The 23,417-nt window shown below is 42.7% G+C and overlaps 2 protein-coding genes across 2 annotated transcripts in view; both read right to left on the bottom strand.

Annotated features, from left to right (window-relative positions):
- Positions 1-488: 488 nt before the first annotated feature.
- On the bottom strand, positions 489-21,605 carry LOC308223188 (hexokinase HKDC1-like; the record flags this gene model as incomplete). Its single annotated transcript, XM_080621922.1, has 18 exons — positions 489-1,670; positions 2,321-2,554; positions 3,288-3,443; positions 4,162-4,345; positions 5,331-5,430; positions 5,522-5,617; positions 7,260-7,379; positions 7,467-7,615; positions 7,924-8,228; positions 8,864-9,097; positions 9,852-10,007; positions 10,559-10,742; positions 11,355-11,454; positions 12,788-12,883; positions 13,585-13,704; positions 13,796-13,944; positions 17,505-17,667; positions 21,543-21,605. The coding sequence occupies 18 exons, from the start codon at positions 21,603-21,605 to the stop codon at positions 1,526-1,528; spliced, it is 2,754 nt and encodes a 917-aa protein (XP_080478048.1). The 3' UTR covers positions 489-1,525.
- Positions 18,779-23,417, bottom strand: part of SUPV3L1 (Suv3 like RNA helicase) — a gene marked incomplete at its 5' end in the record, with an annotated part of 29,729 nt that continues 25,090 nt past the window's right edge. The window contains 2 exons of the transcript XR_013957249.1: positions 18,779-19,524; positions 21,543-21,742. The remainder of the gene's footprint in view (positions 19,525-21,542; positions 21,743-23,417) is intronic.

Below are 23,417 nucleotides of genomic sequence, written 5' to 3' on the forward strand. Positions count from 1 at the left end.
TTTTTTACCTATCCAGTGACTCCAACACAGACATAAAGCTGTTGACAAGTTTCTTTAAAGAACTACAAAACAAGAAAGGCCTATGGCTTCAAATCTTGAATTTGCCATTGCTAAATTTAAACCCAACGGCCTTGTTAAAGATTATTACATAAACCCAGCTGCTTATCCCCCTGCACGATAGTTACTTTTGACCTAAATGGGTTTAAAGCACATTTCTTGGCCCCACTTTCTGATGCCAGCCTGAAAAGAAGCAAATACCCAAGAAGAGAGGATTAAAGTAGATACAGGAATACTTGAGAACAGAGACACGCAGGATACAAATTTGCTGCTTCTCTGTACCATATTATTGTTTCAGTTTATTCTGAGATAGGTAAATCAGGTGAGCGACGTTTGATCACACAAGCACATGGGCTCTATCTACAAGCCACCTTCATAATAACTGCAGTGCTGTTGAGTCCTGCTATAGATAGGTTTAAAGAAAGCTCCCACTTGCCTGCATGTTCTTCCCACAACTCAGAAGAGGCACTAGACAGAGAAGCAAAGGCTCACAACACCACAGGTTTATTTACAACAGACTACACACAGGCAGAGCAGGGAGCAACAGCAAATTAAAACCAAGGATAAGCTCCCTTCCATAAACTGGCAGCTATCCTCTCATGAGCAGGCAAGGAGATAACTGAGGGAAAACAAAGAGGAGAACTTCAGAAATTCGGGTGATTTTTTTTTTTTCTTTCTACACAACTACTTTGGCAGCCCAAAAATGAACATAGCAGACTGGTAGCTGCTTCTAGATTCTTTCTTTCCCCCAGTATCAAAAAAATCTGCCACAGTCAGAATCAGTCAGCATCGGTTTAGGTTTATGTGCACTCAGATGCACTAATGTATTTTGACACAAACTCGTATTTTGTGGATCATATTTTTTTCCTTTACATTCATCTATTAAACACGCATCTTGTACTCAGGGAAGTATTACATTACAATGCACCTGCAACCAATGTAGCAGAGGGGGAGCATCACTGACCAAAGTCCATTAATTTATTTTACCTGCAGATTTATTGTAAAACCTGTGAATCATTGAAAAAGTATGTCCACCAGATAGCTGCAACATCAGGATCTCAATATTCCTTGAGCCAGGCCAAGCCAAAACTAAACCACACAGAAATCCTAAGAAACTGGTGGTAAACTCCGTTGTGGTGCAGTAGCTTAATTAGCCATTGTAAAAAGACACATTTGGGGTTGATTGTTTTGCTTTGTTTTCACTCTCCCATGTGCATTATAGATGCATTGCAGAAAGTACAGAACTGAGTAGATTGTGGTATGCCAAGACATAATGCCAGTGGGGAGCAGAAACATCTGTTCCAACTTATCGAAGTACAAAAATCCACAAAAGTGGTTGGCTAAAACTAGCTGCTCCCTGAAAGCAGGTACCTGTGTACTGGTGTCTGGCAAAGCTATCTTGAATCACCGCTCAGCAAATCTCTAGAGCATGTGCCTGGCAGTGCTGAAATTACTTGACCTCTCATTTTCACTTCTGTCCAACATTATGCAATCTTTTTGCTACTGCAGTAATGAGGGCAGCTCCCTTCCCACTTCCATCTTCAGAAAGCATGAAAGTCACATCACACTGAGGTGCCAATTCCTTCACTGTTTCCTGCAGGACCCTAGAAAAACTGAAAGGAAAAGGAGAGAAGAACAGAACATTTTAGAAGCTGCTTTCTGGTCTGAGATCTTTATCTTTATATATTATCAAGTAACCATAGCTTCAGCCAACATCTACTGGTTCTCCACAGCATCCCTTTTTGTTTGTTTTTCCTCTTGTTCATGATAGATAAAAGATTCTGTACATAACTGAAGTTTAATTTCTCTTTCTTCACTTTAATTTTGTTCAGTATGATGCCAGACACCTCCTTTGCCTTTAGAGATCATGGAAGAGGCTCTCTTGTGCCAATTGAAAAGCTATTGCATCTACTTCTAGGCCTTGCTTACAAAATACTTACTCCACTCCAAAAACTCAACACAGACTTTCATCTGGGACACCCAGATATTGCAGAAGTCCCCCAAAACTTTGGAAAAAAAGTATCAGAAGAGTAAACTCACTTAACACCCCAGAGAAGTCTCACAGTGGTAGCTAGACTTGACTTTTCAGGTACTGATCCTTTAGCTAGGCAAGAGAAATGGCAGGATGCAGGGAAATATGTTAGATCTTTATTCCCTCTCTCATTTTTCCCCACCTTGGCAGAAATCTGGTACAGATCAGTATGTTTTCACAGTGGAAATGAGCAAATAGCAAAGGGAAGTGGCATGGTACCAAGGTACTCACTGAGGATGGAGCTTGTACAAAGTCCCATCCACTCCAACGGTGATTTGCAAGCGCTCCACACCTTGGTTTTCTCTCTTCTTCTCTACAATAGCAGCCAGTCCTGCCCCACAGAGCTGGGCAGCTCTTTTTGAAACAGCTCCACACACCTCTTTCACAATGATGCTGTCTTCACATGTGCTGTCCAGGCCCAGCTGCTGCAGAATTCGCCGGACTTGGAGGAGAGCGAGCCGGTCACTGCACAGAAGGAAACGCAAGGCATTAGGAAAAGCTTCGGCAGCATGCAAATGGAAGTCTTACAGCTAAGATTCAAAGGAAATGGGACAACTTCTTCAGCTCTAACACCCTCCAATTGTTTTCAGGTAGATTCCAACCTGAATTCAGAATGAAGACCTGCTCCTGGCATGCCCTTCGTTATGTTAGACTGTATTTCCAGAAGGCACAAACAGTAGTTATTTACCTAACTTCCAAAGTCATGAGGGAGCTCACTCATATCAGCCACCTGATTGCGTTATTTTTTATCTCAAGGCTGGGACACTACCTTTCAAGGTTTTCAACAGTAGAAAGGGTTTCAAATAGCCTGGAAGACCATTGCAATCATGCACAAATATGTAGGTAAGCACATATTCATGGAGTATTCATGTATCGCTGACTTTTTATTTTTTAAATAAGCACTATTTTAAGTCCTACAAGAAACAGGCCAAGTATAATCATGCTTGATGGTTAAGGCATCCTAGATAACACAGCTGCATGGACAGAAAATGATAATTCACAGAATTACAGAATAATTCTGGAACTCCCGCAGTTCTCCTTTTTGGCTTTTATTCAGGGGATGGGAGAGGAGGAGGGAGGTACACAAAGAAGACAGCTACAATTGACTTCTTGAATGAAACAAGACTTGCAGAAGACTATTTTCTAGAGGTCCCAGACCACCTTAGGGATTTAAATCACATAAATCTAACAACTTTACCTCTCAATCTGAGACAGGAATTTTGTTTCAAATATGCCTCTTTTCCTGAGTGATTCCGAAATCTGTCCTCTGAACAGCAGTCCTTGTTTGGTTAAGTCAATCAAAATTTGCCTTACTATTTCACCTAGGTACATTCCACTGGTCATTTTTTCATACCTATTATGTTATTAAAAAAAAAAAAAAAGCTTTTAAAGAGATGTACATGCATGTTAGCTCTGTTTAACATGAGTGGTATGTTCATGACCTTTCAACTCTAAAAAGGCAGTAAAAGCTTGCAGAGCAATAGCCATTGAACTCCATCTTTCAACCATTAAAATCATGTTGTAGTGACTTCAAGTACAAATATTAATTACAACATATTTACCTATGTTAAAAGGTAGCAGAACTAGAAAATAAAAACTTGCAATATAAAACAGAATGTAGTGCTAAAGCCAGAGTGCATACCGAAGCAAAACATTTCTCTGTCCCCCTCATGCATTCACTAATAAGTCATATGTAATTGATGCTGTCTTTACCAAATGAAGAATGGTCAGGTTCAGTTTATCCTCTTGCACAAGCTGTACTTTTACCTTTGAAAAAAACACTCTAAGAGGGGGAACACATCAAGGCCTACACTCTGCAGGGAAATCTTAAGAGCAGTACTGTTTGGTAACTGCCATAAGGTGAAATCAGTGCTGTGGTAACAGAAACAAATGTACATCTTTGTTTTTTTTTTTTGTCCTGGATATCTGCATTACTTACCATGCAACAAATTAAATGTAATATTAAAATTTCCTTTCTGATTATTCACTCATTAAGCACATTTTTAAAAGTAGCCAGTGTGTCTCAAAGACTGACTTCATCAGGCTCTTGGCATCAGAACCATCACATTTACCTCTGTTTCCCTGGGTTTAGTGAGCCTTCATCTACTTCTTTATCGTATTTTGTTCTGATGTTGTCAATGCAGCCGTTGTCACCAAATGCTCCCCATTCTGTATTAATGCACATTTTTCCTTCATTCCCTTCCACTATTTCTATGTTTTTCATGTCCTCCATGTAGCACACATTACTGCCCGTTCCTAGGATGAAAGAAATGACAAGGCTTCAGCAAAATGAATTTCAGAAAAATTAAGTAGCAGCTGAAACACATGGAAGGTGCAGTAACTGCTGCCAGTCTGTTGTAATGTACCACACATCATCTTGCATGACAGCGTGCTCTCAAAAGCTAACACTGCCAAGAGCCAGTCAAGCAGCTATGAAGTCTGAAATGACTTGGTGAGCAGGGTCTTACCACTTGCAACATTGGTTACGCCAACTAATACAAGAACCAGTTCTCCAAACAAAAAGTGATAGTTGGTGTACTTCGCCACCTGGAAGAGTCTGTTTTCCAAATGGGGCTTCAGATCTTTTCAGGTTAGATATAAGGAAAAAGTTCTTTACTGTGAGGGTGGTGAGGCACTAGAACAGGTTGTCCGAAGAAGTAGTAAATGCTCCATCCCTGGCAGTTTTCAAGGCCAGGTTGGACATAAACTTGGGTGACATAGTCTTGTGTGAGGTGTTGGGGTTAGAACTAGACGATCTTAAGGTCCTTTCCAACCCTAACCATTCTGTGAATCTAGGACCTTACATGCTTTAGATGCAATTCTGGCTGAAAACTTGAAGGTACCTACTGGGAAAATCATCTAGATGACCCAAAAATAATTAATTCAGATTTTTAAATATACTTGTTTGTTCCAAGGCCTATGACCTTGCTACACAGTAAATTTGTCCAAACAAGGATTCATGTTCTGTGTGCTGTTCTAATATCTTTTACCATGCACACACTTACTGTGCACCATTAGAGATATGATCAAAAGTCCAATAGATTCAGGATCCTATCTGTTACAGGTGTATTATGCCCTCTGCTGAATACCATACAAATCTGCCAAGAAACCCAAGTGATTAGTAACACCGTACATCAAACTCAAATAAAAGATGCTGTTTTACAAATTCTAAAATAGGGTGTGAGGCCTAGCACCTACATGCATGCTTACTTTTACAGTGGTCACTTCAATATGATTGTACCTGCAATAAGGCCAATCTCACAGTTTGGATCCTCATATCCGCATGTCATCATTGTCCCAACAGTGTCATTCACCACTGCTACAATGTCCAAATCAAACTCCTAAAACACAAGTCACAATCAGTAGTGGTGTCCCAGAGGAAGAGGGAGAGTGCATTAAATACACCAAAGAGAACAGAAAATAATAGCTCACATTTCTTCTCCTGATGGCCTCTCTCAGCATATCAACAACATCTTCTCCCTCACAGTCTGTCGCCTTGAAACCTTTTGTCCATCCCACAAGTGTTCCCTGAAACAGAAGAGGAAGAAAATAGTAAGTGAAGGTAGAAAGAAGACTGTACCTTCCAAGCATCAGTCTGTTTTTATCTCCACACATACTCCACAGATTTTTTTTAGATGTGGTTCCCTGGACAGGTTACTCTGAGTGTCTCATGCAGAGTGTGCGCAAGTGTACCTTTGTTACTCAACTGCTGATGGTAGTGACTCCAGGTTTACTCAGCTATTTATGAAGACACTGCCAACTCAGTGCCTTCTAATACTCTCATTTGGAAAACCTTCTGTGCATGAAGACATTGCATTATCTAAATAATGGGAAAGACTAAAAAATACTTTTGCTTTAAATAATTAAACACCCAACAAACATTAATGAACATCCTCTGTTAATTTTTGGCTGAAGGACACTTGGTATGATCCCAGTACTCCAGCCGACACTAATTTGGGTGGTTTTTTTTTTGGACAGTGATATGGCCTGACAGAAGTAGATTTCCAGATTACATGAAGTAATTAACCTTCCATTTGGTGATTGGCTCTGGACTGTCTGTTCAAATAAGAAAAAAAGAGGGCAACTGAGAGAAAAAGCTGCTCTTAAAAAAACCCCCAAGTTCTAGCAACAGTAAAAGACCAAACACACAGGGTGACATAATTTGGGACCCTGACACAGATGTATCTCACTCAGTTTACCACCATTGCTTTGGAATTTGTTTTCTCATAATTTGTCAAGACCTAAATACTATGCTTGGAAATACTAGGTTTAGAAGGCATATTGAGCTGTCTCCCCACTTTTTTGCTAAACTCTCAACTGTGATCTGGAAATTGAGATAGAAGAGACTAGAAGCTTAGACTTAGATGTTATTGTGAAACCCACCAGGACATAATAATATTCAATAAATTTAGGAGCCTACCATTTCCCCAATACTCTACATATTTGACTAGAATTAAGCAACACAACCTTCCCCGTCCCCTTTGGAGAAGCATCAGAATATCTGATAATTATTTTTTCCTGGCTTTTCTTTATTCTATTTTTTTCTTACATAAGATCTGGAAAGATGAAGATATCTGTCAAAAAGCCAACTCTCCCAGGCTGAAAAGCAAGCTCAGTTCTGCCCACTGACACTCAACAAAAAGTAACCAATATAGTGCAGAAGTTATATAGTCAGAATTGTGCAGTACAGTTAGGGAAACACCCTGGGATTGCAGCTGAGCAAGTAGAAGGAGACACCTGTTATCTCTTGCCATTGAAGAGTTAAGGCAGCATTTGAGATTCTTGGGCTACTAGAAATATGTAGTTATTTCACAATCATAAGAGCTTAATTTTTATAGAACAAAAGCAAGTAACATGCATCTATTAGCAGATTAAAGAAGGTGAAATTCTACCTCCCATATTTCTATAGGATGATGACCTTCTCATGAAACACAATTAATTTGCCCGGTAAAGTAATAAAATCCCCACAAAACAGGTGAAATATTATTTCCAAAGACAAATTGGCTTTTCCCTCCCCTTCTAACCTTGTAAAGCCCTGTTTGAAAGAAAGCATGTAAAAGAATAGCTTTTTGGTGCAGTTTCCAAACCAAGTCACCCTCATCCAAAATGATGTAATTTACCAAAAAGATTCACAGCTGCCACTTGATCCATTCTGTGTTGCAGTTCTCACCTTGTCAATGCTGGCTTGCCTGCACGGGAAGGAGAAGGTGAAGCCCAGAGGCAGGCGAGCACCTTTAATCCCCATATACTCCAGAAAGTCTGCTATGCACTGGACAATATGGTCAAAGAGCTGGAAGGAAAAAAATTTATATAAATCTCATAGTAATCCTATGTAACAGGCCTTGGCTGGATCAGTTGAAAGTTCATTAGAGGTTACCTCTTCTCCTGTCCCTTGCATGATCTCCAAAGGAATGGCAAAGATTTTGTTATACATTTGCACCGATCTTCTTCTTCCGCTTCTGATTTTGACCAGCAGAACTCTGAAATTTGTCCCACCAAGATCAAGGGCAAGGAACTTTCCTTTCTCTGTAAGAAAAGGAAGGTATTTCATTTTGGTGCTTCTGGTAGCCTGTTTGCCAGTCAGAATGGTATATCCTGCCATACATCCCCAAGAAACTTCATTTGTGCCAGTGATAGCACACTGCTCCCTATAGCATTTATCCCATCAGCCTGCTAGCACGTGCCTGAAGGGTCAGCCAGATAACATCTCAGGAAGGACCGGTTTGCCAACATAAATCACCCTGGCATTTTCTAGAACAATTGGCATATTCCCCCCAGAAGATAGACAAGCAGCTTTCCTGAACAACCAACATGTAACCAGAAAATGACTCCACCTGTTCCATCTGGTGTCCCACAGACATATGTGGGTAACATCTTCACTGTGGCACTGGCTTGCGTCTCTCGCTTTAGCCCATATTCCAGCTCAGTCCTCATTTTGTTCTTAACTTCTCTGAGGGTCTCCAGGGACAGCAGAAATGGTGCAAGAGCAGCATCAATTTGCTTACGCTGAGCAGCCAGCCTGTAAGCCACTGCTGTGACCAAGGCAGCCCCCTTCCCACTGCCACTCACAGAGAGGAGGAACCGAACATCGCAGTTTGGGACCAGCCTTCTCACCACCTTGTGCAGACGTTTGGCATATCTACAGGAACAAAGAGTTTCTTTAGATTCTCACAGGCATTTCATGCATGGTTTACTTCACATACATTTCCAGTACATGCACACATGGAACAGTACAAGTGCTGAAGCACAGTCAAGAGGAGCATGTAAGGTTAGAAACTGGTCTAGGAGACGGATAAAATGATCCTGATTTTTGGCTGTTCTGCAGAACCTGTACACTTACAGGAACATGAATATACCTCTAAACATGTGCCAGTGCCAAGGGAGGACACTGGAGAAAAGCCAGGCAACAACAGTCAGTCACAATCACAAACAGAGGGTGAGAGCCTCCATCTGGAATTAGACTTCCATCCAGTTGATGGAACCCAGTGAAGTGCAAGCGCCCTGGAGACCAAGAGTCACTTGAGGAATTAATTGCTCTTCCCCAGACACCATTATCCCATGTGTCATGTTGTTGCCACCCCGCACCAAGTTCTAAAGCTCCTAGGGCAGCCTTGCCACAACTAAGCTGGTCTGATCCTCTGCGCTGCACCAGATCTCACCCCAGCCCTGCAGCAAAACCAGCAGGTCCCTGAAAAGCCACACATATATGCAGATGGTGAGTCTTTGCAACATGAGCATGTGGCCAGCGATTACCAAATACCTTTAATTACTTACTGGGGGTGGGTTTTATAGAGTCCCCCATCAATCCCAACAGTGGTTCGCATCCTCAACAGTTTTTTATTCTCCCTTAGTCGTGTCAGTATGGCTGCCAGGGCAGCAGCGCAGAGGTTGGCAGAGCGGAAGGAAACAATAGTGCAGACATGTTGAACAGCGATGCAGTCCTCTTCAGAGGGAAACAGGTTTAGCTCTGTAAGGATCTCTTTTGTGTTGTTCAGTCCTTCTTTATATCTGCCCCAAAACAAAAGAACGCATCATCTAATGCAAGATTATTAAGGCAACACATACATCAGTATCTGCATGTTGGCTCAAAAAGAAATAAGACCAGGGCACAACCTATCAGGTAGCATCACAATTTGTTCCCATAAACTAGTAATGCCTTTCCTGCACTATTCCCTAAAGTACCTGTGGGAGAGACCAGACTTTTAAGAGGCTGCTTCCTGAGGTTCAGTTTTTGGTGAGATTTACCAATTAGCTAGCAAAGAAGAGAGCAGGATAAAATATTTAGTCTGTAGAAGGAGAGCACAGGAATAGATGTACAGCTTCACTCAATATAACAAAGAAAATTATTCCTGGATTAACAATAAGGATTAGGATTCCTCTCCAAAACACTAGAATCTATCAGTTTTCCATGTGGTCATCCATTGGCTGATCCAGAGTCTGTACTACATCTCCGCAACCCCAGTATTCCCACATCACAGAAACTGAAAACTGCAACAACTATCCCATGTTCCCAGGTCTCCAAAGAGGTTATTCAAACAACCTGCATCTGTGATGATTAACAACACATTTTCTACCGTGGTACTTTGCTAAAAGTTGACCTGCCACCAATTCCTATTTCCTACTTCCTAGGCAAAAGCAAAATCAAGTTAAAAAGTTCAGGATTGTTCCCAGTATTCATGGATCATAATTATACGTTCATTATCATTGCTGTGCTTGTGAAAGAATAACAGCCACTCTCAAACACCATATTGCAGGTTCTTACTTTTCCATTGCAGACACATGCTTCATTTCAATCTTGCCCTTAGTAAGCAGATCCGTTGATACCTTCCCATTGAAAAGTAGACCCTCTTTTGTCATCTTCAGGAGAATGAGTCTTACAAGTTCCCCCAAATACAGGCTGCTGATCATCTTCTCAAACCTGGAATGAGGCACAGAAAGGATTACAGGTGTTCACCTGCTAGCCAAAGATAGGAAAATTCAAGCATGAGCATCTTATCTTCTTATGCAGGTTGATCACATTAAGCATGTACAAAAGGAGTTTGGGAGCTAAGTTGTAGATGGGGTGCATTCTGAGCTACTGGGACCCAGAACCTCAAGATAAATGAGGAATTAAAGAGAATTTTCAAAAGACTTGAGAGCAGCTCAGCCAGTAGAAGCAATGTTGATGAACCATGCTTTAAATATGCCATTTGTTTAACTTCTTCCTGTCTTTACTCCTCCACAGCACCATACCAGAGCAACCACCTATTTTTAACAACACATTAGCAACTGCAGCAGCAATCCCTTGGCCTGTGGGGCCGGGAAGTGTAAAAGGTACCCATTCTTCCCACTTCAGAAGGGAAGGTCTGGATAGGCCAGAATCAGCATCAAGTCAGCTTGGGTTCACTTAACCTAATTCTTGTTCCAAAGGGGCTCCTGGAAACACAGAACTCAAGACTGCTCAGGCAAATCAGCCAGAGAATCACTTACAATTGTTTTCCAGGATTGAGAGATCCCAAATCAAGCTCCTGATCAAACTCTGTGCGGAGGTCATCCAAAGCACCATCATCTCCAAAGGCACCCCACTCTGTGTTAATGCACATTCTCCCTTCATCACCTTCCACTAGATCAATGTGCCTCATTTCCTCCATGTAGCATGAATTAGTGCCAGTTCCTGTGAATATTGAAGACAGTGCAGGTAAGTTACCTCTTTGTTCCAGGTTTGCTTTTTGTTTAAGTCCACATATTTGAAAATAAGTTAGCATATTGTCTTTGAAAGCAAATATAAATACCTAACCCCAAGGCTAAATAATCATTTCATAGTGAATGAAAAACTCCAGAAATTAATCTAAGGCTTGGATTGTTTAAAAATATTTTCTTTTTCAAATGTATTTCTATGTGTCTTAAAAAGCCACCATAGTGCACAAAGTGGAGATATTGTGGAAAACATAGCTGATCCTAACTACCAGACGTGAGAGAAATTCAGCTTTCTCTAGACAGACAAACAGTAATTTTCTATATTGTCAGCAGAAAAAGTTTAGTATGCTGGTCACAACTGAACCCAGAGAAAATGGGGACTGTGGCATTTGATGGCAACGTGATCAGCTTAAAAACAGCTGCTTTACAGAAGGCAGCCAGGCTTGAAAATCTGAAAATCTTTGAAAATAATTGTTTTTTCCATTTTCTTCCTGCTCTTTCCTGTACTGGGACATTCCCTTTGCTACAGATTTTTTTAGAATTAAACAACTGAGGAGAAAATAACTACTTAGTGATCAAAAAAATTTACCAATTATCAGTCCAACTTCACAGTGCTGGTCTTCATATCCACAAGTCATCATGGTTCCCACAGCATCATTGACTAGTGCCAAAACATCAACGTCTATGTCCTAATAGCATAAAGATGGGCAAGTAATAATAAAAAAAAAATCTTAGAAAGCCTCCTGCATGTTGAAGCAACAACATGCAGACCTACTCCCTCAGTCATACTTTGAAGGCCTTGCTCAGGAAAGTTCTTAGTTGAAAGACATACTATTTCCTTTTATAACACTATCCCCACAACCCTGTGAAGTAACAGATATCTCTGAATTCTCAAGTGCTTGGCCAGTCAGGATCTTTGCTTGCAGGATTTGTTTTTACCCGATCCAATCTCGTTTGCCAGAAAAGCAATGTGTTGTTGGTTTGAATTCTGTGATATTCTAGCACCCATTTATCTGTACTACAAACTGCACAATAGGATCATGTTCTATTACCTGAGCAGATCCTACCAAATGGGATAGAAAATACACATACATAAATGCAGTTATTTAACACAAAGCCAGGGACCAATACCACACTCAAGTAAAAAGCCTTTCCATCAAAGCTGTGCGATTTTCCTTTCACACTGCAGTAACTTGGTAAAGTAAAATCAAAGTTGACACAGGATTCTTGTAATTCAGATGCCAACATTAGCAAGGGGGCAGACTTCACCCAGCAACTCTCAGATCCTTTGATCCTGCTAATTACAGCAAGACTGATGCAGAGAAAAAGTGAACTAAAAACCAAAATAAAGGATGTATTTTTATCATGTGAGAAAAAAGAATTTCCTCTTTTTTTACAAAGATGTCAAGGTATGGAAAGATGCTTTGTATTTCTTAGATGGTGCTACCAATAGCACCGAGCTTTCCAACAAGCCTTTCAAAAATACTAAAACATAATGTTATTCAAAGGTATACACTGGTTCAAGGGCAGATTTAATCATGCTTACTGCTGTCTTACAATCACTCACTCCATCCTACAGACTGAAATGGACAGGCAAGCACTGATAGCGTTGTATGTGCCAATTTTAAACGAGAGCTTCCCCCTCTCAACCTTCATCCCATAAAGCCAGGGTACAAAACACAGTGTGTAACCACACCTTATCAAATTGTTTCACAACAGATTCCTTTTTGCTCAGTCAGACGGGGCCATACTGGTCCACTGTCACAGCCAGCCCAGTTTATCAGTGTGCAGTTGCCATCACTGTTAGACTGACCAGGGCAGCCTGAGGTACAACCCCTTACACAGCTTCACCTTCAAGGCAGAGACAGATCTACTACATATAAAGCCATGCTGGGCATTTGTAAATGGTAGTCCTTGAAGAATGTCTGACAACTCCAAAAACAACCCACACACCAAGAGCTGATCTCCCAAGAAGACAATCTGTGGCCAGTCAGGTTCACCTCCTGCAGGTACAAAACTTGCCTTATGCTTCTGGAGGGCCTTGCGCAGAGAGCTGACCACATCTGTGTCCTGAACTCCTCTGACCTTGAAGTGTTTCGTCCAGGCAAGAAGAACCCCCTGCAAAGTAACAGTCCAGTGACCGAAAGGCTCCAACTTTAGCATGCAAATCTGCCATAAAGTCAGAACATCTCACCTTGGGGTGCCTGTCAGTACAAACACAATTAACAGGTACAGAAATAAAATCCCAACCCTGCAAATGCTTCTCCCTGTACTTTGTTTACTGATGCTCATCACAAACTAACAGCATTAAGCACAAAGCATTTGCAGGGCTGGAACCCAAAGCACAAATCCCTAGAAATGAAAGAGAGGCCAGAATAAGAGACCAAAAAATAACTGCAACAAGCCCTTCATTTCCCCATGCAGCCTCTCAAACAGCTCAGCTAGAGGTCTTTCCTAGTTAGAATCAACTGTAAAAAAGAAACTGAATGACAGCAATTTAGAAAAAGAACCATGCTTCAGGACACAAAGTATGTGTTTTACAGTCTTTGTATAAAGGCACATGGTTAGTATGAGTTGCCTACTGATTAAGTAAAAGAACAGCTTTAGGTTAAAGATCACATTGCCTTGAGATTGGAAATGAGTTTCTAAATGGTAGTCAAGTCTAGTTATACGCTAATGGTCATCCATGCCTTCTCCATAGAGCTATGTAAACATGACCCCACACAAAAGAGGCCATAGGGTTAACACTTCCATGCAATAGCATCTCCAGGTTCTGCAAGGAGCTAGGCTTGCCAGTAGTATTTCTTTCTGCATCTTACCTCTTCCAATTTGGTCTGTTTGCATGGAAAAGAAAATGTAAAACCAAGAGGTAACTTCTTATGCTTCAGGTTTTTGGTCTCCATGAAGTCTAACAGACAGTCAGCAATGTAATCAAAGAGCTGCACAAGAAAGGAGAAGACAGACTCACACTGTGTTTGGCAGTCATGCATTCAAGCATAGCACCAGCACAGAAGACCCTGTGTGCCCTACCTCAGCTCCATTGCCCTGTGTGACCTCCTTGGGTGTGGGGTAAAACTTGCTCTCCAGCTGGCTGCTCTGCTTCCCATCATCAAACACCTTCACCTGGTGGGCACGAAACAGGGAGCCACCCACGTCAACAGCAAGGAAGTCACCCTTCTCTGCAATACAAGTGGGCAACTGTCACCAGTGGTGGCTGAGAAGCATGGCCCAGATGCCATGCTGAAAGTCACAGTCCGGGGCCCCTCCCTCACCATGGCCACAAGCTCTTTTGCCCCATCATGGCAGGTCCTTATCTGTAAGCCTGGCATCTCCACCAGAAAGGAACAAAGCTGGCAAACCTTAGCAAGAGCATCAGGTCCCTCCTGCCTGCTTGCTATGTGGCAGTTAATTTCATTTTCAGCATGTTTCCAAGCTGCAGAGGGATAAGCTTCTCTGCAAAGGAGGCCCAAAGCAACTGTAAAGCCAACCAGAGCACAGAAGGGCTACCAAACCGTACACCTGAAATGTGGGGAAATTAAAGTCTGGGAGCGTTACCCACATCCAGCAAAGGATGCAGGATTTGAAGTCACGTTAAGACTTGGCCTACTGCAGAAGCCAACTTCGAAGTGAGGCAAAAACAATCCTTTCAAAACGCCTTTAGGTGTTTCTGTAAAAATACCATTTTGTTTCTCAGTCAGCAGCACTCTTAGCTGAAATACCTTCTCTAGAAGGAGACTTCAGACAGAAGAACTTGTGGTCTCATCGATACAGTAATATAATAAAAAAAAAAAATTATCTGTTCCACACAGAGGAGAACACCCTTCCCAAAAGGAAAGTGCAATGGTACGTGCATAGCCTTTTGTGATCTTTGTTCCACAGTTCAAACACCTGACTAAATTTTATCAAATCTGGCCCTGAAAGGGAAGGAAGCAGGAAATTCTACCTGTAATTCCATGGTTAGATATCACAAAGGTGAGAAGGCCAACTGGGTTACTCAGTAAACTGTGACATTAGTCAGACCATTAATCCCTAAATGATTAAAAACTGGTGATCCATACAGGTCATTTCAGGTAGCTTCACTGAGGACACTGAAATATCTGAAAGTTTGTTGCTATTGCAAATTGGAAAATCCAGCCAAGTTCGAGGTGTTTAAACCTGCTGGAAGTTTTGTCAGAAAACAAAACCAATCAGGATTTTGCAAAAGAGCAAAAATAGAAAAATCAATGTGATACTTAAAATAGGTAGTATGTGAGTAAGACATAACCCAGCTTGACTCTGCAGCACTGACACAGCAGAAAGGTCACACAGGCCAGGAGAGCATTGCCCAAAGCTGACCTTGAGGAACATGAAGTCTTGCAACATGATGATACTAAATGCAATTTTCCAAGTCTCCTAACCCCAGAGGATCCCTACTATTTCAGGACAGGGTCAGCACACACCTCAAGGCCCATGATGGTTACTGAGATAGCAAGGATTGACCTAAATATTTCTTTTTCTTTGATGGAGTTTGTCGTGGTTTAAGCCCCGGCTGTAAATTAGAACCACGCAGTCTACTTCCCCCCCCCACTCCCCAGAGGGATGGGGAGGAGAATCGAAAGAATGTAACTCCCACGGGTTGAGATAAGAACAGTCCAGTAACTCAGGTATAACACAAATCACTACTGCTGCCACCAATAATAATAATGATAAGAGAAATAACAAGGGAAGAAAATATGATACCGCTCGCCAGAAAAGAGCCCGACCGAAAAGAGGACGTGCCCTTCCGGGTAGCTCCCAGTTACATCCCTGGGCATGACGTGCTGTGGTATGGAATACCTCTTTGGCTAGTTTGGGTCAGGCGTCCTGTCCCTGCTTCCTCCCGGCCCCTCCTCCTCCCTGGCAGAGCATGAGACTCACAAAGTCCTTGGTCAGTCTAAACATCAGTGTTATCAGCTGTTCCCAGGCCAAAAGTCAGAAACACAGTGCTGCAACAGCTACTAAGAAGGAGAAAAACTGACTGCTGCTGCTGAACCCAGGACAGAGTTGCAGCAGAATGAAGAGTGTCCAGTTCCAGCCAGGCAGTTTGAGGGGACTGTATATAATTTCTCTCAGATATTCTTCATTTCAAGGGACTAGCCTCCAAATCATAGTACAGTTTAGGTTGGAACAGACCAATGAAAATCACCTAGTCCCAATCCCCCTGCCATGGACAGGAACACCTTCCACTAGACCAGGTTGCTCAAAGCCCTATCCTACCTGGCCTTGAACACTTCCAGGGATGGGGCAGCCACAGCTTCTCTGGGCAATCTCCAACACTTCACAGTGTCTAACCACCCTCAGAATAAAGAACTTCTTTCTAATATCTAATCTAAATCTACGCCTTGAACACTTCCAGGGATGGGGCAGCCACAGCTTCTCTGGGCAATCTCCAACACTTCACAGTGTCTAACCACCTTCAGAATAAAGAACTTCTTCCTAATATCTAATCTAAATCTACCCTTTCTCAGTTTTAAGCCATTCCCCCTTGTTTTATCACTACCTGCCCTTGTAAAAAGTCGCTCTCCAGTTTTCTTGTAGCCCGCCTTTAAGTACTGGAAGCTGCTCTAAGATATCCCTGGAGCCTTCTTTTCTCCAGGCTGAACAAGCCCAACCATCTCAGTCTGCCTTCATGGGAGAGGTTCTTCAACTCTCTTATCTTTGTGGCCCTCCTCTGGATTCATTCCAACAGGTCAACGTCCTTACATTCCCTGTATGCCATTAAAAGTGTTACTTCTCATTTAACTGTAGGAAATTCACCTTCAGAAGGAATGAAGTCCAGTAGAAATGAGGTACAAAGCAAATATTTCTCTTGAGGTTTCTGCACAGTTGTTACACACTAAGTCCTAAACTAGGCCAGACAGAGATTCCTGCACAGATTCAAAGACTTGATTAAACCTGGTAAAAAACATAATCTGTCAGCCTGCAATGCCAGGAGCAAACTGAGCCAGATTATTTTGGATGTGCATATTTCTTCAGACAAGACAGGCTACTTCAGACAAGACAAGATGCTACCTCACCTCATGTTCTCCTGGAGGACACCACTGCACTTTCTCCCTCTGTTTAAGTCTCAGGAGCAACTGATCTAGCTGTAGAAGCAGAGCAGGCTGTTTCTTGGTAGACCCCACCCAGAAGCAAATTTTCCCAATGCAGAAGGCAAGGAAGGGCAGGAAGGGATTACTTTTTGGGACAACAAAGCAGTGCAGTTTGCTCTCAGAAGGCAAGAAGGGATCAGAGCTCTGAAAACACGATGTTCCTGCCACTTTGCAATTTGAGGGGTTTACTGCAGCATCCTGCCTTCCTTATGGGTCCATGAAGGCCAGGGTAATAATACTGCCACATCCCCCCACCTGCAGCACACTGCACTGCAGGGTCTGAGCTGTAGAGGCTGCCCTTGCCGTGTCCAGCCACATCTCCTGCAGCAAGGCCTGCACTGGGTACATCTGCATTTTATGGAAGGAAGAGGCTGTTTTCTGACCCCTTACTAGGTTCCTTCCTCAAGCAAGCTGCACTAGGACAAAAAACATCTGGTAGAGGGAAAATATGCTCTGCCAGCACGCCCCCATGCTGCTGTCTCCTCAATATACACCTTTCTCAACATGAGATAGGCAGTAACCCAAAGCCACTGATTGCCCTGTGTCTTTGCTGTGCTGTCCTTGAGTACTGGCAGCAACCCACCGTCTTCCTAAATCAGCACTGCTGTGATGGAGCAAGGCAAACTCACCTGAGCCATCTGGAAGTGAGCGCACAAATGATGGCAGCATTTTTACTGTTGCCGTAGGGTTTGTGTCTCTCCCCAGGCCCTTCACCATCTCAGCCTGGAAGCGAGACATCACATCCAGCAAGATATCATCGGAGAGACGCATGTGATACAGGTACCTGTCAACCTGGAAAGATGAAAGGTATTACTTGCATGCAGGTTACTCAACGCGCAGCAGCATGCTGGGATGCGTACTGCTTTCATGCTACAGTGAACTATGCATACTGAGGAGTCTGTCTCTCTGCAAGCAGAGAAAATGCAGGAACTTCATGGCTACTTGCACTAGTTTTCTAACCATGAGGGGTGCAGTTTGGCATGAAGGATCTGAAAACCCTGAACTCCAGTTCTAGCAGCACTCCTTATTATGTTGGACAAGAATTACTACGCTTATTCCCACCCGCTTGATGAATATGAGGCTAAACAGATCCTAAGGAGACAAAATAATTCCTTTCACATATATACCAAATTGAAGGTGAGCATATAACCTATGCAAACCCCACCTCTCTCTGATTCTAGAAGCTCATTTTGTTTTGAGCTCAGCACCTAAATTCCCACAATTGCCAGTGCAAGCAAGCTCCAGAACATCATTGGAACATTTACTCTTATAAAAACTTTGTCTTGAAAATGTTTAATGGAGCCTTGGTGAACTACTATTAAAAAGTTAGCTATCTTTTCAATGGCTCAATAACTTGCCAACATACATATCCCATGAAACTTACTTGAAACTCTTGACAAGCTATTTTTACGCCATCCTCTCCTGTAATGAACTAGAACTGCAAAGTATCGCAACCTCGTGAAAATTTGACCTCTCTGAGTCAAGTCCAGAAAATGTCATCAGTATCCAAGCGTGTCAGCCACAACCTGAAAACATCTATTCAGCTACTGCTTCACTCAACAGACAATTAACTTGTTAGCATGCCAGGCTGGAGCTCAAAGCCTCTCCTCACTCCAGCTCTATCCTCCATTCCCTTGTGATTCTAAGGTTACTTCTGAAACACATTTTTAGGTGAGGTCAATATCCTTTCTTAAGGGTCTGTAACTCACAGCATACATCAAAATAAAAGACTGCTGAATTCAAAGGAAATCAAAGCATCTATGAAACAATGCTCATTCAGATAAACTGGTAGAGAACCTAATCAGTTTTGTTTACATCAGGGCAAAACTTGACATTTTCTTCTTCAAGACCTCACACCGCTTGGACTGACATTTACCTGCAGGGTTGGATGCATGACTGTAAAGTGGCCTAGAAACTACATAGCTGATACAAGAAAGGATTAATGCAGCAAAATAAGAATCTGTCAACATCTAAATGCTCTGCTGAGCCAGACTTTGGTGCTGTATGAGCAAACATGATGCAGACATAATAATTCTGTGCTCCAAACAGCTGGACGTCCTCTGGAGGGTAATCTGTGTTAACATCCTGCTTCCCATGACACGAGACTCATGGGAGAGAGGTGGGACAATTCCCAGTGCTTCACTAGTACACACACTCAGCTCTTGCAGCATAGGCTACATTCTCACACAATCTGTTCAGAGCATTGTATCAGTACCATTTACATAAGGAGATCATTTACATTAGAAGGGTAAACAGAGGAGGAGAACGTGCAGGTTGTAGCTAAATTGTTCTCTTCTGCAATTTGGACTGGCCACCTATATTAATGAGGCACAAACTAATTACCTATTCATAGTCCCATTTTAAACTGATGGCCAGCAATGACCCATCTGAAAGAGCCAGGACCCTGAAAGTAACTCCAGCACTTACCTAGCAGCAAACATACACACACAGAGGAGAAAGTCTTAAACTACAAGATACAGTTGGCAAGGAGCAGCAGCTGCCTTTGGATACCAGCTGTGCCTTGAAAAGACCATTATTTAGACCTTTTATTGTAGCCCTTGTTTGCAGAAGCACTTGATTTCCTCCAAGGCTTTTTTGAGGTCCCATCATTGTGTATGATCCACCAGCCCAGCCCAAGCATCAGCTCTGCTTTTTGGAGCATACCAAAAGAAAAAAAAAATTAAAAAAAGAAATGAAGAGGGAAAGAAAGCAGGAAATTACAATGACTGGAGACGTAACAGCACTCACACACTTTCACACAGACCCAAATAAAAGTCCCTGTGGAAAAAAACCCAAACAAACAACTAAACAGTAATAAAAATAATTCTGTCTGCAGAGAACATGCACTAGCTCTCTGCTCACCCCAGCAACTGCATTCCCTATGCTGTTTGCCTACAACCACAGGAGAGGACAGTTCTCTCAGAGGAACTAGATAAGGCAGAGCTCAGGAAAGCCTGCTGATTCTCTAGCCTGATTTACAACCAGAGCAAGGACTGCTCACGTACCATTTGCTTGTAACCACATGAATGGCCAGGCTGTGCAACACCAAACTGTTCTGCTGCCTCCTTCCTACTGCATAAAGACAGTAGCTCCTTGTTTTTAAGTGTCTTGCCTCAGTTACAGAAACAGCAATGTTTTCATCGTGAGGAAGGACTTGTTCTTGCCACCAGGGAGCAGATAAGCCTGGGGAGGGAGAAGTGGGAAGGCATTCCTTTTTTCTAAGAGGGAGAAATCAACTCAGTTCCATACAGCCTACCCTGGGTTTCTTAAAAGAGAACTCTACAAAGGATGTGGTTTTTTGCCTCGAGGCTGGGCTAGTTTGCACCTAGCAAAAGGATTTAATCTTTTAAATGGCTTTGCCAGAATCCTTCTGCCCCTTCCTCTCCACTGTCCTCACTTCAGGAAAGTCTTCCCTCAACTACACTTCGTATGTTTCTCTGAAGAGCCCACTCCACTCAAGCACTGCTCCACAAGATCTCTCCCTTAGTAAAAAAATAAGAAGAAATAGTGCTGTCTAGATAACAGATCTTAGATCAGACCATCACACAAGAAAAAGGCACCAGGCCGCCTTCTGATGATAAAATAATGGGAATAAAATAGAAAATAAATGGGAGTAAAAGGGCTATGACTGAGAGATGGAGTCAGAGACATCTGACTGTTGAGATACCAGAACCTCTCTTGGAATGCTTCTCTTCAAGACAGAATCAGTGGAAGAAGTCCTCCCTACAAACAAGCAACTCCGTGTTTAAGCAAGGGCACGGAGGACACAATCCGGTGTTGCTTGCTTTGCTGATGAGATGAGCAGTGCAGGCAGACCTACGTACCAGGACCTTGGATCTCCCACCATGGGTCTGCAGGCAGTCCTGCCTCCAGCTGGCTGGAAAACAAGAGGATGGAGCCTGGCAGCAATGACCAACAGAAAGCACTCCAATAGGAGATACCAGGAGAACAGAGGACTGCAGCGGACATGTCTAGAAACCAGGCAACCTCTGACCCAAGAAGCTTACAGGTCCCATGTGGTCTTATGATGGAGAGCCAGAAAACACTTTACAGCATGGCCATTAAAGTAGATTAGGGAAGAGTGACTATTAGGCAGCTTGCTCACTCCCAGTACTGATGGCTTCAGATATGGGCCATCTTGAGCTTTTCCGACTGCAATCTGAGATCACATCTATAAACATTAGAGTGATCAGCCAGGTTTGAACCAGAGGAGACACATGCACTTTTCCCACACCAACATTAGCTGGAACTGCCTCTTGAAATCCAAAAAAGCTGGCCCAAAGACCCCAGGAGTTTTCCCTGCTATGATGTGAGTAACACTGATTCCTACTCAGCTTTAGAAATCCCATCATTCATACTACACTTGCAAACCAATTCAGCAAGAGGTTCCTTTCTGCCCTCTGGGTTACACCATAACATGCCAGATAAAGTTTAAGCACCACTTTTCCTTTCTGGAGATCATTTGCTGAATTGCTGGAAGAGAACTTATAACTGGAGGGGAAAGCACTAACCAGACCTATTTTTACACTTGTCAGATGGTTTAGGGTCGAAATACTTTTTGCCCCATTTGGCTGTATGGCATTATTTAGCCTGCATGACATACTGCAGACCCCACAGTATCTGAGTAACAGTTTTCAAAACAGGAATTACATAATGCTGCATCTTACCTTTTTTATTTGATCCTCTTTTAGCTTTGTGAAATGGAAAGCTAGCAAGTGGACAGCAAACATTTTCTTGAAGCAGATGGATGACTCAGTAGTCACAGAGCTGCTGTGATTAACTCCAAAGAGATAGGTCTTTATTCACGAAGCTGGAGCTAGAGAAACTTCAGCTGAGGCATTTCCCCCAGGGTGGGATAGTGGAGTTCCTGGGAAATTGAGTCCAGAAATAAATCCATCCACTGTGATCAGTTCAACGATTAACCTCCTGCCTCTTTGCATCACCCCCCCCCACGTCAACCCAAAGTCCCTCCCTCCCCAGCTACACACTTCATTGTGCCAGAGCAGGCACCTGGAGAGCTGCCAAGCTGAAGAGGAGAAAAATCGATTTTGTTACTGCCCTACTTGCGAATTGTTACAACTTCACAACATAGTTGCTACGCAGCCTGCCCTGCTTCGCCCAGCTTCATTCTGGGGGGGCCGACAAGCTCCCACCAGCACAGCCTGCAACAAAGTGTTGCAGGGAATCTGGAGAGTTAGAGAGGCTTTTAGGAGGTTTCTTCCCTCTGCTCAGTGCTCCCACTTGCAAGACAAGCTCTTCTGCATGAATTAACTCCACTCTAGTTCTACACAGTGCACCCTTATCTCCGGCTTTTTTCCAGTTAAGCTTCAGCCGTGTAAAGGGAGCAGAGACACACAGACCCCTGCCCCCAGCTGAAATACCTCTTGTGCAATTTCCAGCAGAGAGGTTTGTACAGCTTATTCTCCCTTCATCCCTCCTGAAGACAAAGTTTCAGACCAATCCAGATACTCAAGTATTGCAAAACCTGGGGAGGGGACAGATTTAGCTGGCAGCCAGCAGTGTTGATATCAGACTGCTCCACTTGATAAATGCCTTTAATGGGCAGCACAGAATGCCGACAACAAGAGCAGTTTTCTGAACACCATCAGAGCTGAACCTGACACACCCTCTATTACTCTGAAAAGTTAATTCTGAATCTGCAAGTGTTTCCAGGATTTTGTCATTGTATCAAGTGATACTGACTATGGAAAGGTCATTCAAAGGAAATTGAATGAAATGTTGACACAAAGGAGAGAAACAAACAAGGAAAAAACAACAACAAAAACCAGGGCACACACTCAGTGTGTTTCCCTCCTAATTACTGTTTAATATTACAGCTGCAACTGAGCACCCTTACTGCACTGACAGACAATTGCCACCCAACATTTTGGAGAACAAGATTGCAATCAAAAAATGTTTGTATAAATTAGAAAAACAAACAGCCTTGGGACAGTGGAAGAGGGAGATGGAAAAGGCAGGGCAAGTACTGGGAGGAAACACAAAGAACTACTGAGCACAATTAGAAAATCATCTACACAGGTCCAGAGCAGGGCAGAAGCAACCAGTTAGCAGAAAAGTATCTCAGGTTATATCAATTCACAGCCTGAAATGGACCAAACAGTCTCATGCTATTGTAAAAGAAGTGCACTTGCTCATCATGCTGGGTTGTATGATTAGGAATATAATCCACAGACACACAAAGCAACACTCAACTCTATACTCAGCACCAGCCTCAAAAAGAGGACTCTGCCCAGTCCTGGCAGCTACAGTATGTCAAGAAGGCACAGATCAGCAGATAGCTCTGCTGAAGAGCAGGAGTAGTCACAGGGTTTTTTCAGCCTCTGATCACGAAAGACTGAAAGAGCTGAGGGAGGGGAAGGGAACTCCCTTTGCAGTCAAATTATAGAGAATCTCTGCTAGGAAAGCCTGAGGTCTTTTCTTCTGTCTTGCATCGGGAATGAGCTCCGGACATTTGGAAGTATCCTCAGCTCTCTTTATTTTCCACTGTTCCGTAACACAAATAAAGCAGACAGAGTGGCTAA

Source organism: Psittacula echo, assembly GCF_963264785.1.
Source record: "Psittacula echo genome assembly, chromosome: 6".
Classification (NCBI taxonomy): Eukaryota; Metazoa; Chordata; class Aves; order Psittaciformes; family Psittacidae; genus Psittacula; species Psittacula echo.